Source organism: Rhinopithecus roxellana, chromosome 8 (genome assembly GCF_007565055.1).
Source record: "Rhinopithecus roxellana isolate Shanxi Qingling chromosome 8, ASM756505v1, whole genome shotgun sequence".
Lineage (NCBI taxonomy): Eukaryota > Metazoa > Chordata > Mammalia > Primates > Cercopithecidae > Rhinopithecus > Rhinopithecus roxellana.
The window spans coordinates 133,144,521-133,159,194 of record NC_044556.1 but is presented as its reverse complement, the minus strand read 5'-3'; the positions used below and the strand labels follow the sequence as shown (position 1 = coordinate 133,159,194).

The 14,674-nt window shown below is 41.2% G+C and overlaps 1 protein-coding gene across 1 annotated transcript in view; it reads right to left on the bottom strand.

The window, feature by feature from the left end:
* LAMC1 (laminin subunit gamma 1) overlaps positions 1-14,674 on the bottom strand; it is a 121,268-nt gene that overhangs the window by 28,122 nt on the left and 78,472 nt on the right. Inside the window, exons 2-8 of the mRNA XM_010368927.2 lie at positions 13,528-13,832; positions 9,104-9,234; positions 6,865-7,031; positions 2,473-2,661; positions 1,554-1,671; positions 511-609; positions 281-417 (exon numbers count right to left, since the gene is read on the bottom strand). Coding sequence (XP_010367229.1) covers positions 281-417; positions 511-609; positions 1,554-1,671; positions 2,473-2,661; positions 6,865-7,031; positions 9,104-9,234; positions 13,528-13,832 — 1,146 coding nt within the window. The remainder of the gene's footprint in view (positions 1-280; positions 418-510; positions 610-1,553; positions 1,672-2,472; positions 2,662-6,864; positions 7,032-9,103; positions 9,235-13,527; positions 13,833-14,674) is intronic.

Sequence of the window (14,674 nt, the reverse complement as noted above, 5' to 3'; positions counted from 1 at the left end):
TCCTACAACAGTACCTATATATGCTATACCACTCAAACTATATTTTACTTTATTACTACTTACATAACATTTGTAATCACTATTCATTGAGATAAATTCTAAAGCCAAAAGTATATTTTCATTAAATTAAAAGGCCAAACTACAAAAACTATGCATGCTAAATAATACAAAGTGTTGCCAACCATCAAAAAGCCCTCAAAGAATTACTGATTTTATTTTTAAAAATATTTTAAGTGTAGTCTCACAGTTCTAACAGGTTGGGGGATGAGGTCTAAATTACCAATCTGAAAGGTAGAGGAGATAGAATAAACACTGTAGCCAACAGCATTTGTACAGACAGAAGAATGCCCAAAGCAGAAGCAGGGTGTGCAACCCCTAGGATTAGATGATTCCAGATTAAAAAATCCAGGTTTGCATCTGAAAAAGATTAAGACACACTTGGTTACTTTTTTTTTACTTGAACTATGGTAACAGAGAAAACACAATGCAGCCGGAGAAAGAATGCACTACCTTTCACAATTGAAGCCTTCGACATTGTCTTTGCAAACACATCTTCCTGTTTCAACATTACATTCATCTATGCTGCCAGAGGGATCACAAGAGCATGGCCTATTCAATGAAAAATGGATAAAACAATCAGAGAAGGGAGAAAAATTCTATTCTTAAAGTCAACACTTTTTTTTTTTGAGACAGTTTTTTTTTTTTTTTTGAGACAGAGTCTCGCACTGTCGCCCAGGCTGGAATGCAGTGGCGCTATCTCGGCTCACTGCAACCTCCACCTCCAGGATTCAAGCGAATCTCCTACCTCAGCCTTCCGAGTAGCTGGGACTACAGGTGCATGCCACCACACCCAGCTAATTTTTGTATTTTAAGTAGAGACAGGGTTTCACAATGTTGGCCAGGATGGTCTCGATCTCTTGACCTCGTGATCTGCCCGCCTCAGCTTCCCAAAGTGCTGGGATTACAGGTGTGAGCCACTGGCACCCAGCCAACAGATATTTTTTAAAAGAAATACACATAGAACAAAATGGATCCTAAAGTCTTTTTCTTTTTTTTTTTTTTGAGACAGAATCTCGCCCTGTCACCCAGACTGGAATGCAGTGGCGAGATCTCAGTTCACTGCAAGCTCAGCCTCCCAGGTTCATGCCATTCTCCTGCCTCAGCCTCCTGAGTAGCTGGGACTATAGGCACCTGCCACTATGCCCGGCTAATTTTTTTTGTATTTTTAGTAGAGACGGCGTTTCACCGTGATCTCGATCTCCTGACCTTGTGATCCGCCCGCCTCAGCCTCCCAAAGTGCTGGGATTACAGGCGTGAGCCTAAAGTCATTTTTATATTGGTTTCAGTCTAAGATAGTCATCCCATTAAAACTCTGCTTACTCTCTGTACAAGCCAAACCCCTTGTGGCTCACCATTACAGCTAGTCCTCAGTCTTGCTGACAACTATTATGGGAAAAATATTTACTCTGCTGCCAACAAGCCACAAGATCTATTAATATGTGTTGACTACATATAGATTCTGCCCCCTTCTTCTGGCTTTGAAAATATTTTACCTGCATCCTGCCTCAGTGAGAGAATGGAATCCAGGCTGGCAACGGTCACATTTGTCCCCCATTACTCCTGGCTTACAGCTGCATCTGCCGTAACTATCACACTGTGTGCTTAGAGAGCCTAAAATGTAAAGTGCCTATTGTCAAACAAAAATTCGGCCAGATATGTAAGTAAAATCAATGTGTTAAAGAAAGATAATTGGTAATTAAAAGCAATGCCTGAGAACCAGTATGCAATCTCCTGATGGTCACAAAGAGAATAAAAACCAAATTTTAAATCAGAACTTTCTCAAAATCATGCCCCTTTAAGCCATGGGATTTTAAGTTTCTAGACACATGCTAAAATGAATTTACTCATCAATGTTGAAAATCACTTTGTACCCAATGAAACACTACACACAAGACCAGTTACTTCTCTGTGGGCGATCACAGCCCCTTAAGGCCCATGTCTAGAATTTAAGTATTTATAGGCCTAAATTACAAAAATAAAGGTCAAACTCTTGAAGAAATGGGCTAGACTAAGAATGCTGTGCATCTCTGTACACACACCAACATGCTAAGAATAGTTTAGCACTCCAAGGAGATTAGACTAAACAAAATCATTAACAAGGAAGAACTCACAAAGCAGTTAACCTTTTACAGTCAAAGTTCAAATTGTCTCCACGATCCTGTTGCTAATTATTTACAGAACCATTACTCAGACTACCACCCCCCTCTTACACACCAGAAACTCATCTGAAAGTTCAACTTGGTTTAAAAAGGTGGAGGTGTGGGGTAGAGACAGATCTTGACTCATTTCTGTGTTACAATATTGTACACACCTCCACACTTAGTTGCGCAAATGCCTTGGAAATGAAGCTTTCCTTTCTGGGGGTCCACGGAACTATCATTTTGTCTTTCAATCCATCTTCCTGTCACTTACCCACAGGACTACAGTGGCATGGAGAGCAGGCTTCATTGTTTCCAAGGCGGAAGAAGTTCTCCCGGCACCTCTCACAGTGGGCGCCATCTGTGTTATCCTGGCAGTTGGTACAGTGACCCCCATGGCCAGTAGAACGATAGAGTTCAGGGTCGAAGTAGCATTCCTGGGATCGACCACTGCAGTCACAGGCTGTCAGTCAAAACACAAAAATTACATCAGATCTGGGTACCTTTAAGAACAGCATTTTAAGACTTAAAACCAAACATAATTTCCCACATCTCTGAGACAGACAGATGGTGGTAGACTAAGAATGACTACCAGACGCACTGTTTATCAACAAGAAGAAGAAGGCCGGGTGCAGTGGCTCATGCCTATAATCCCAGCACTTTGGAAGGCTGAGGCAGGCAGATCACCTGAGGTCAGGAGTTCGAGACCAGCCTGGCCAACATGGTGAAACCCTGTCTCTACTAAAAATACAAAAAATTAGCCAGGTGTGGTAGCAGGTACCTGTAATCTCAGCTACTCGGGAGGCTGAGGTAAGAGAATTGCTTGAGCCCGAGAGGCGGAGGTTGCAGTGAGCTGAGATCACGCCATTGGGCAGCAGGCTGGGCGACAAGAGCTAAAACTCTGTCTCAAAAACAAACAAAAAACCACCACCAACAAAACCCAACAGTATGTCAATAAAGGGTATATATAGCCAGAAGATAAAGAAATGTTCCTCCCTCTAAAAAATAGCACCATCATAAATTACAAGGAATTCCCATACTTAGAAAAGAAACTGCCTCCAGGTAATTGTTCATATACAAGTAAAAGTCAAGTCAAATTACAATTCTCCTGAATCTTTAGCCTTTATTCTAATATCAACTCCAAAAACAAGGTGCCATTTTATATGCAGGCTTCAATTTACCTTAACTTTTTAGGCCTCAGATGAGTCAAATACATTAAGACACTAACTTCCAAAGTGCCAGATTATTTATATATCTAGACTGGGGTAACTTGAGACATATGGGTTAAAATTAGTGCCACGACAGATGAAAGCAGAATTAAAAAGAAATCTAGATCCTCCAGAAACATCCATGTACAGGGAAGCCTCAACTCCAAATGGGTGATCTGTTAAGCAGCTATATTCCCTGCAGGGCACAACCATATTTTAAGCCCAAGTATCTGCAGTCACAGAAATTCCTTAATATATTTACAATAAAAAGATTTTTTTCTGAGTTATTGATTCTTCCCTAAATGTAGACAGTATCTTGAAGTTATAAAATAAATAACTTACTATAATATAAAATAACAGAAATAAAAAGAAGTTTTATTTGGTTTCAAATCAAACAGGATATTGTTGCTTTAAAAAATATTTGAATATATCTTTTTTTGAATAATTTTTCTTTTTTAATGCAGACTTCTTCCAACCAAAATCATGAACACATTTTGATTTGTTTTTTGGAGACAGGGTCTCACTCTGGAGTGCAGTGGTGTCACCATAACTCACTGCCGCCTCAAATTCTTGAGCTCAAGTGATCCTCCTCCTGCCTTAGCCTCTCAAGTAGCTGGGACTAGAGATGTGTGCCACTATACTCAGTTAATTTTTAAAAAATTTTTTGAGCGGCCGGGCGCGGTGGCTCAAGCCTGTAATCCCAGCACTTTGGGAGGCCGAGACGGGCGGATCACGAGGTCAGGAGATCGAGACCATCCTGGCTAACACGGTGAAACCCCGTCTCTACTAAAAATACAAAAACTAGCCGGGCGAGGTGGCGGGCGCCTGTAGTCCCAGCTACTCGGGAGGCTGAGGCAGGAGAATGGCGTAAACTCGGGAGGCGGAGCTTGCAGTGAGCTGAGATCCGGCCACTGCACTCCAGTCCGGGCGACAGAGCGAGACTCCGCCTCAAAAAAAAAAAAAAAAAAAAAAAAAAAAAAAAAAAAAAAATTTTTTTGTAGAGACAAGGTCTTGCTATGTTGCTCTGGCTGGTCCCAAACTCCCAGGCTCAACTGATCCTCCTGCTTCATCCTGCCGCATAGCTGGGAGTATAGGCACATGCCACCATGCCTGGCTAATTATTTTATTTTATTTTTTATTTTTGCAGAGACAGGGTTTCACTATATTGACCAGGATGGTCCCGAATGAGTCTCCCACCTTGGTCTCCAAAGTGCTGGGACTGCAAGTGTGAGTCACCATACCCGGCCCCTTTTGTTCTTTTTCTCTCTTCCTTATGATCAGTTATTTATAGCACAGTATTATAATTGGAAACTTCTTTAGAAACTTGAGTTATTGCCACCAAAAATCCGAGTTTTGTTAAGTTAGTTTTAAAGGGCCCTTTTCCTTCTTCATTAGCTATTTCTCTTCCCTCAAGATGCCCTAGTTTATCCCTCAATCCACCAAGCCCAGCCCACCTAAAGATCTGATGTTCTGAGACAGTGAAGCAGAATAACACCCCTGTCCACACTGTCCCAACCCACAGCTAAAGCAAATGCCATGGCCCCTTCCTTGAGGGAAGGTAGTTCTCTTCCCTAGCCCTAGCATCCTGACAATAATGAAGTATTGTCACGACATCCAGAAATGTCAGTCTTTGAAGTGTCACAGTGCTGAGGGGACTAACGAGAAAAGCAAATTGACTTAGTTCCTCATCAAACTCCTTTAGCTACAGTACTCAGTTCATTTGCTAGAGGTAAATTGGCAATGTTTGCTTTTTTAAGTAACTTCCTGAATAGACTCAAAATACGACCTTATTAAGCAGAATGCTTTTCAAGCACACGTCCATTTATTTAAATGCCACATCTTAGGAGTATTTCATTCTTGTACCAGCTTTTATTATACAGCTTCCAACACTGAATATTACAGTTCAGTAATAGAATTAAAGAAGCTCAAGCAAGTGCTTACAAATGTTAGAGGAGGCTGTAAATTTTACTTGTAAATCTTAGGATTTGTTGAAAAGACTCAGCAGCTCATTGGAAATAGTCATGAGTTAAGACAGTGGTCCCTTCTCAAGGTTTCTGCAAATAATTTTTTTGTGTTTGTTTTTGTTTTTTGAAATGGAGTCTCGCTCTGTTGCCTAGGCTAGAGTGCAGTGGTGCAATCTTGGCTCACTGCAACCTCCACCTCCCGAGTTCAAGCAATTCTCCTGCCTCAGCTTCCTAAGTGAGTAGCTGTGATTACAGGCATGTACCACCACGCCTGGCTAATTTTTGTATTTTTAGTAGAGGCAGGGTTTCACCATGTTGGCCAGGCTGGTCTCGAACTCCTGACCTCAGGTGATCCAACCCCATCGGCCTCCCAAAGTGCAGAGATTACAGGCATGAGCCACCATTCCCAGTCTCTGCCAATAATTTCTGCAAGTTAAGAGTATCTTCTTTCTTATTCTCTTTATTCTTAAAAGAACACGATAAAGGATATTTGTAAGGACATAAGAAAATTATTGCTGCTTTAAAATCACGATTAAAAGGTTCCCTTCTCCTGAGATTTCTTTCTCTATCTGTTCAGAATAAACCACGATATTGTGAAGGGATAAACAATGTTTTAAGTTTTTTCATTTTACCTTTTTCTAGGAATACTAGGACCTATTCTTCTTTCCAAAGTTACCCACCTCTCCATCGGAGGAGTGAGACAATTCTCCCTGTTGTACTCTTTAGTGAGATAAAGAAAAAAATATTTTGAGAAATAATCTTGTGCGGCCAGGCGCAGTGGCTCCCACCTGTAATCCCAGCACTTTAGGAGGCTGAGGCAGGTGGATCACCTGAGTGAGGTCAGGAGTTCGAGACCAGCCTGGCCAACATGGTGAAACCCTGTCTTACTAAAAATGCAACAATTAGCTGGGCATGGTGGAACGCACCTGCAATCCCAGCTACTTGGGATGCTGCGGCAGGACAATCGCTTGAACCTGGGAGGCGGAGGTTGCAGTGAGTTGAGATCACTCACTCCAGCCTAGGTGACAGAGTGAGACTCAGTATCAAAAAAATAATAATAATAAAATAATCTTGGAATGGCCATCTTAGCCTAGAACTCATTATATTTGATACATGTTAATTACCTTGGCTGCCTGAGCACTGATAAAAATAATACTATTTTAAAGGGGAACAAAGACGACTAGAGAAACCATATTCTGGAGTAGATTACACTGGCCCAGTATTTGCATCTAAACAAATTTCTAAACCTTGCAGATGCTCCTCCAACTCTGGGACGTGTGTTCATGGAGGAAACACAAAACCCTCAGTGTGCTGTTACAGTGAATTGCCCTCATCTATGACTTTCCTCTGACTTGAATACTACTCAAATTACAGAAAAAGCATGGCCTTTCAGAGCTTTCCTTTGAAGGAGGAATAAAAGGAAGTCATCCATTCCTTCTTCCACCCTTGGAAGTCCTCAAGACAATCGACAGACTGAAGCCATGGGGCACTCACGCAGGCATTCACTGGCACTTTCCGCAGTTGCCCTCCTCCATGGCCGGTCATTGAAGAAAGGAAGACACTTTTCACAGTCTACTCCATATGTGTTATGTTTGCAGTTACACACCAGCTTATCAAATTCGTTCTTCATACACTCGCTTGCGTGTCCATTACATTTACATCTGGGGAGAGAAGAGACACTCCAAAAAATGGAATGGCTGCAAAGTCCCAGACATGCACACAGAAAAACTATGTACCCAAAGAAGTAAGTTTTACCATTCAAAAGTGTAAACTGAGGAACTGAGCAAGATTAAGTAATGGCTGTCTGAATTTTCAAGGATGAAAAAAAATTAAACAACGTAGCTTTACTTAACAGGGGTAGGGATTAACCAGACATGAAAAGAAAGTCCCTAACAATTTCTGAGGATATCTGAGGATCAATTCCTGAAGTCAAACCTGTGTATCAAGAGGCAGCAGAATGTAATGGTTCAGAAAAGCATGGACTCTGAGGCCAGGCTGCCTGGGTTTGAAACCCTTCCCTATCACTTACCACTGTAACTTAGCCTCTGTGCCTTGCTTGTAAAACAGGGATGATGATAATGCCTATTTCATAAGGTTAATGGGAAGATCGAGGAGTGTTTTATTTATGTGCTCAGGATTGCACAACCACAAAATAAGTCGATGAACATCAGCAATCATCTGCCATAATGATTTTAAAGTATTCCGACCTAAAGGTGGTGAGACACATTAGATACCTCACCCCCATATGGATGTCTGGTAGTCAGACTAATATCCCCTGAGGTTGTTTGGAGCAAGAATCCCTGAAGGATCCCCTAGATGCAAGTATGATAACAAACTAAGGACTCATGGAAATTCCCATCAATACTAATGTGCACCATGGAGTAGTAATGTTTCCCTCACTTGCTTCCTTAATGACAGCGATCAGTCTCATAGCTTCAACTACCATTCACTGATACACTAAAACACTTCAGAATCATTGACAGTGTGGCAGGACGAGTCCTAAACTTAGATCTCCAGCTTTCATCTTCTCTCAAGCTCTTATCCTTGACTGCTACACAAACTTTTGATGTCTCCCATGACCTGAAATTTTACATATGTATAACCAAACTCATCAGTGTAGCTCATCTTTATTTTGTTAATAGTACCAACCATTCTCCTGATCACTAAACCTTAAAATTAAAAGCACCTTTGACAGAAGTCCTGGTTCAAATAAAATGCATCTATATGTTCCTTTCCATTCTGTTGTCACCAGCTTAATGTCATGTATTTGTTGCCTAACCCAGCATCATAACATGAATATAAATTCCCTCAATTGTACACTACTTTTACCCTGTTTGCACATTAATCCTCCTGGCCCACTGTTTTCTTATCAGAGCCTTACTCCAAATATTCTGCCTGATTTCTCACTAGGTACAGTTTCCATCAACTTTCACTAAGCACCAATCCCATACCGGAAACAATGTAAGCAAAAGTACGTTTTCTGCTCTTGGGATCTCACGGTCTAACACAGCGGAGGTAAGTCCAAGATTCTTCACCTGCTATTTAAGGTCTCTGGCCACCAAACTATCCTTCTGGTTTACAACTCTACAGATTCATAAGAGATTTTCCTTCAGTTAAATGGGTTTATACTCTCCCATTTCTAAACTTCTGCTTATGACATGTCCATCCTCTTGCATCCAACCAAGGCATCCTCCCCTTCCTTAACCAAAGCTTTCAAGACCCAGCTCAGATGTCATCTGCTTCTCTAGCCTGGCAGTTTTGAATCATTCTTGATATGTGGCATCTATTCTACTGCTGCTTTATCTATTTTTTAAAAACAGGTGACCACCAGTATTTCAGTTTTCACATATTCATACATCTCCTACCCTGTTCATTTGTAAGATCCGAGAAGGTCAGGAATTCTCAGTAGGATAAGGTGAGTCTTACCCTTCCTCAAGTGCTTCACAGTGCCTTTGTACTTAAATTGTCAATAAGAATTCACTAAGTGTGTGGATTTGACAAGGTTTTGGAAAACCTACATGCTTAGTTTCCAGAACAAGATCTGACAGCGAAAACATCCTAGGCTGCTGTCTGTCTTTCTAGCTAAGCATTATCACACAGGAAGGACTGCCGCTCCTATTCTTGGTAGAGAAAACATCTAACAACAGTATTAACACAGTTGTAAACAAGTTGCTAGATTCACCTGTATGAAAAGCTCCAAACACTTTCAAGACTAATTTAATAGTTTACTTACCTGCCACCCACAGCAAAATCAGAGATCGCATAATAATAGGACTTGAGAACTTTGGGATCGTTAAACACTTCATCTCCAAAAGTGTTCAGGCGATTAAGAGTTACTCTGATGTCAGTGGCAGTTACCCATTCCTGTCAGGAAGCAAAAATAGAAACACAAAAGAGAAGTGGAGGGACTGAAAATGATATAAATGTGACAAAATGTTCTCAATCACTAACTTATCATTTAGCTTACGCCCTCTTCTAGCACTCAATCTATTATAAAACTCAATGACTTCTTTAATTTTCTAATATTTTTCTCCTTCTTGACTCTTCCCTTCTTTGATTTGTTACTTTACTACTCGGAGTCTCAAAACACAAGGATAATAACAAATTTCTTTGCAAGGCTGCTGAGAGGCTTAAAATATAATGTGCAGCATACATTAGGGACTCAATATACATGCCCCTTCCCTCCATCCTGCATCCATACCCCAAATACAGTCAGGGATACCAACTCAGAGCTCATGGGGCACCACACTTGGATCAGAGATGCTGGTCATTGCCTGTCCCTGCCCATGTTATAGCATCTATTCCTCCCTGCCAACCCAAACCACTACTGACAGATCTGAGGGAGATGCCCAAGTACTTGCTAATAAATCATTACATAGGCTTGAACCAATAGGATGTTGTCTGTGTTTGTCTTGACTCTCCCCACAATATCACCTTCTCTCTGAGGCCTTCCCTGGCCACCTTATCTAACATTGCTACCCCTCCCCAACTTCCTATTTCCCACTCTCACTTTATTTACATTGTCTTTTTTCACACACACCCTACCCTTCCCACCACACTGTAAGTAGTACCATGAGGGCAGGAAACTTCTGTTTTGTCCACTGCAATTTCCCTAGCATGCAGTAGGTATGTAAACTATTATTTGCTAAGTGAATGAATGAATTTGAAGAAACCACAACTTATCAAGTTGGTAGGTATACCATAATGGCAGAGGACAAGAATGGGGGCTGTAGAGTTTTTCCCCAGGTTTTATGAGCTCTAAGCCCTTACACTGAGCTAATTTTAGGCAGATATTTACATGTGTGGTAGAATTCTATGCTAATGATCCCAGTGAATAATGTCTGCTAGGGCCCACACCCAGTGCAGTCTCTTTCTATGCTGACTCTAGGCTTGGGTGTGTGACTGGTTTCAGCCGCAGGTACATCAACAAATGTGACATAAGTAGAGGCTCGGTAAGTACTTGTGCACAGGGACTCACCCTCCCAGATCACTTCCACTGTGGTATAAATCCTGGTCTAGCCTCCTGATAACAGAAGACCACAGGGAGACAGAGACCCGGGCCCCAGCTGACCTGTCAGGTGAAGTGACCCAGGCTAACACAGAATCATGAGAAATCATAAATCACAGTTATCTAAAACCATTAGGTTTTGGGGTGGTGTATTACATATAACCACTCAAAGATAGCATTTCCATTTTAAGTCTTTCCTAGGGACTGCACAGTCCTAGGAAAGGACAACAAAATCACCTTTGGAGACGTAACAAGCAAGTGCAGAGGTGCAGACATCTATGTTTTCAGAAGGCTCCAGGTGAGTCTGGGAGGCACAGCCTTGATTTGGAATCACTGCCTTAAGCCACACCAAATACCTGGCATACAGAACAACATGGAGAGCTTATAAAAGCTAATCTCCACAAAGCCTTCAAGTATAATTACAAAGGAGAAGAGACGATTTCACCATATCCAAACTTGGAACTCCAATAACAACTCCTACTCACAGCCACAACGGTAGGAATATTTTAGTCGTCTGTAATGTAAACAGCTAAACATATCTCTGTGTTTAGTGCTTATTATATCTTCTACAGGCTTCAACCTTATCACAGTTCTCTTTGAATAAGAGCTTCTCAAAAAGCTAAGCCATTTTTCTTCCTAATGGGCATCTTTCAAGAACAGACCCTGGAGCTAGACCTTGCAGGTTCTGAATCCCAGTTCTGCCACTTAAACTGTGTGATTTGAGGCAAGTTACGTCCTTTCTGGGCCTCTGATTCCTCACCCGTGAAATGGAGACAATGAAAGTATCTACCTTACAGAGTTACTGTGAGGGTTAACTGAGGTAGAAAGTCAAAGGGCTTAGAACAGTGCTTGTCACATTATAGTATGCTACAGTAAGTGCTTCAATAAATGTAAATTATTATCATAAATCGATACATGCTTAGTAATACTTATAATATGGTGAAACCAAGAAGGGTCTCCTTCCCCATCTGGGAGATTACAGCTTCTGCAGAGAGGTTCAGGGAACAATGAAGAGAGGGAGAGAGGTGGGAGTTCCCTCTCATTGTCAGATCAGCTAAAAGTCAAATTAGCTCAACCTCCTTGGCAACTAGATATCAGAGACAGAGCTCTTACATCGAGAGACACATAATTAATGTTATTCCATAATGAAACAGACTGACCACGTCTATGCAGACGCCCATAGCATTTTTTTTTTTAATGCCAGGTCATAACCCATAGCATTTTTACCACACGTAGTCTCATTACCTCTTATAGTTTCACTAGTTTCTATGGCATAAAGAGTAACAAACATCACAATTCCTACAGTTGGGGAAATGGCTCAAGACAGACAGAGCAGGTGTACAGTTAGCAAAGGTGCCGGAAAACCACAGTTACAACTTTGTATCACTGCATTTTCCTACTGACTACACTGTTCTTTCTATTGTTGCCTCATCAGGACAGGAAAATGCAATAATTTGCTGTAGGAAAGAAAGAAGTCTGGCAAATGTTTGCTAACTGATCAACTTAAAGAGTATTTGTAGGTCACCTCTCCACTGGGCATTCAGTCTTCTGCTTTTTCTTTTATTTCTTCTTCTTTTTTTTTTTTTTTTTTTGAGATGGAGTCTCACTCTGTTGCCCAGGCTGGAGTGCAGTGGCATGATCTCTGCTCACTGCAACCTCTACCTCCCGGGTTCAAGTGATTCTCCTACCTCAGCCTCCAGGGTAGCTGGGATTACAGGCACCTACCACCATGCCTGGCTAACTTTTTTTTTGTATTTTTAGTAGAGAGAGGGTTTCACCATGTTGGTCTGGTAGGTTTTGAACGCCTGACCTCAAGTGATCCACCTGCCTCGGCCTCCCAAAGTGCTGGGATTACAGGCATCAGCCACTGTGCCTGGCCCTGCTTTTTCATCTGTCAAAATCAGCTATCCTCTCTGCCATTTATTTTGAACACAACTTATCTCCATTACAAGAAACACTTTTTTGCAAGGCCTTGGCAAGAACACTCATTGCTCACTATAACCTCAGAGTTTACCAACAGCTTTCACATTCATGCTCTCCCAGCAACTTACAGAAACACAATGGAAGGGGGAAACTAGACCCATAGAAAAATATATTCTTATCTTTTGTCACTGTCCAAAACCATACAATTAGAAACAGAGTCCCTGAACATAATAATGGAGAGAAAGAATAAGAAGATCCAAATTAGAAACCCTAGAAAAATGGGGTACTTCCCATTGAGAAATCACAACAGCTTTTCATATAATGTATGCAGCATTTGAAAACCCATGATCAGACTATCTTGTTTCAGTCAACTGATATAGGCTATTCCCATGTGGCTGTTGACTTCAGCCACATGCAGCAGCATCTCCAATTCTGTGTTAAAGTACTGAGTACAGCATGAGGCTCATCAGCTTTTCTATCATCAAATAGCTGGGACATATGAAAAGTTCGCAGAAATCTGAGCAACACAGAAGAATTCCGTATTATGGTGTATAAGGAATATGCATGTAGAATTCATGAGGAAAAATAAATCCTTCTCAAACAGGGAAATGTTTCTATTACAGTGTTTAAGTACAACGCTATGGGTACCTAAATTAATATCCTGTTACTAACATCCATCCTTTTAGGTGATGAGGAGTTTCTTTAATGATCGGCAGTGGTGCCAGACAAACCTAGTCAAGATTGTACTGTGTAAAAATGAAAGAAGATGGCATTCTTAAATATCTTGCTTCGATTGTTTCCCTTTGCTAATTTAAAAAAATACTTTTATTTTGTCAAATCAAAAAATAGGTAAGAAAAGATTCAAGAAATCTGGGTAATTAGGTCAAATGTTCTCTTCAAAAGGTCAGAAGGAAAATGTTTCCACCTTAGATACAGAGACTACCGTTAAAATTGTTTGACTTTTTAAAAAATGTGTAAAGTTTACATCCTAGAATAGACCTGCAAGTGCATAAGCACAAACATCAACCAGGCAGCAGGAACAAAACTACTTTCCTTTACTTATTAATAGTACACAGAGAGCAGAATCAAGCTCTCTGTCTGTGCTGCTCAAGTATTCTACTCTGACCCCGTACCTCAGAAGTGGGACCACAGGCCCCGCTACAATAATCTTCCCACACCTCACGTTATAGAACTAGCTGGCTTCAGGCCAACCTGTAAGAACTTACCTGCAGCACAGGGCTATTGTCAAAGTTATAGGCACTTGGCCTTCCTTCCAGGGTAGAAAAGGCCACGTTGCCCCCAGTGAGGGGAGAAATGTCACTGAATTCATCAGTACACAAGGCCTGCTGCTCGTCCCCTCCTGTCCTGATGAAGCCGCGGTTTGCCTTGGAGTAGGTGTTCTCGCAGGAACCACTGTAGTACTGGTAAGGGATCCAGGGCCCATCTTCCCGCGTGCGCTTGTAAATGGCAAAGCTCTCTGGGCGGCTGGTGTGGAACTTGAGACGCACGTAGGTGATGTCAAAAGCTTTTCCTGTGGGGCAAACACATCAAAGGTCGTAAGTCACATGTATGAAGCAAAGAAATGCCCTATATTCCCAGCTTAGTTTGGAACTTGACAAAGGATACAAATCACCTTGTACACATTAAACCAAGAAGACAGGCTATTCTAAAACAGAAAACTACATTATTTTCCCACAAAATGACAAATGGCAGTTGGGTCCATAAATTGGCTCATAAAGGCCTGTCGTGAGGTGCATTGTGAAAATTTTGTGTGCAATGAAAACTGGCGGCATATGTTAGTACTGTACTTATGCTATTAATTAAAACTAAAATTGAATTAAAAGCACATTTATTCTTAACGCTGGTACTGCAGTAAAAGCTTAATTAAAAGATACGAAAGCAAATATATGCTGACTTTCTAAATAGGTCTCCAGACCCTTTAAGACTTTAAAAAAACCTTATTCTCTATTAACTGTAATGTTACTCTTGATGCAGGAAGAATATTATCAGCACTATTCTACTTATCTACCAAGTTAAGATACAGACATTTGAAGAAGGGAGGACAGTGTTTGAGAGATGTAGCAGGGAGTAGAATAAGAAAGAAGAATAAAAAATTCCTTTAGCAGATGAACAATGAAATAGGGGAAAAAAAGAGAAAGGGAGAAAGGAGGTTTAAAGAGGTTGTTTGAATATGTTCAAAAGAGAATATATGAGAAATGAGCTCTGAGCAGAGAGGAAAAGACAGCAGTCACTGGGGCAGACAGTTCACTGCCAAAGCCAGAGTGTGGTCTTATGGTCAGGATGGCTTGGTTGCCAGCCACTGCGTCTTCACGTGGGTAAAAGAAACAAACACCATTCATTCACACATTGGGT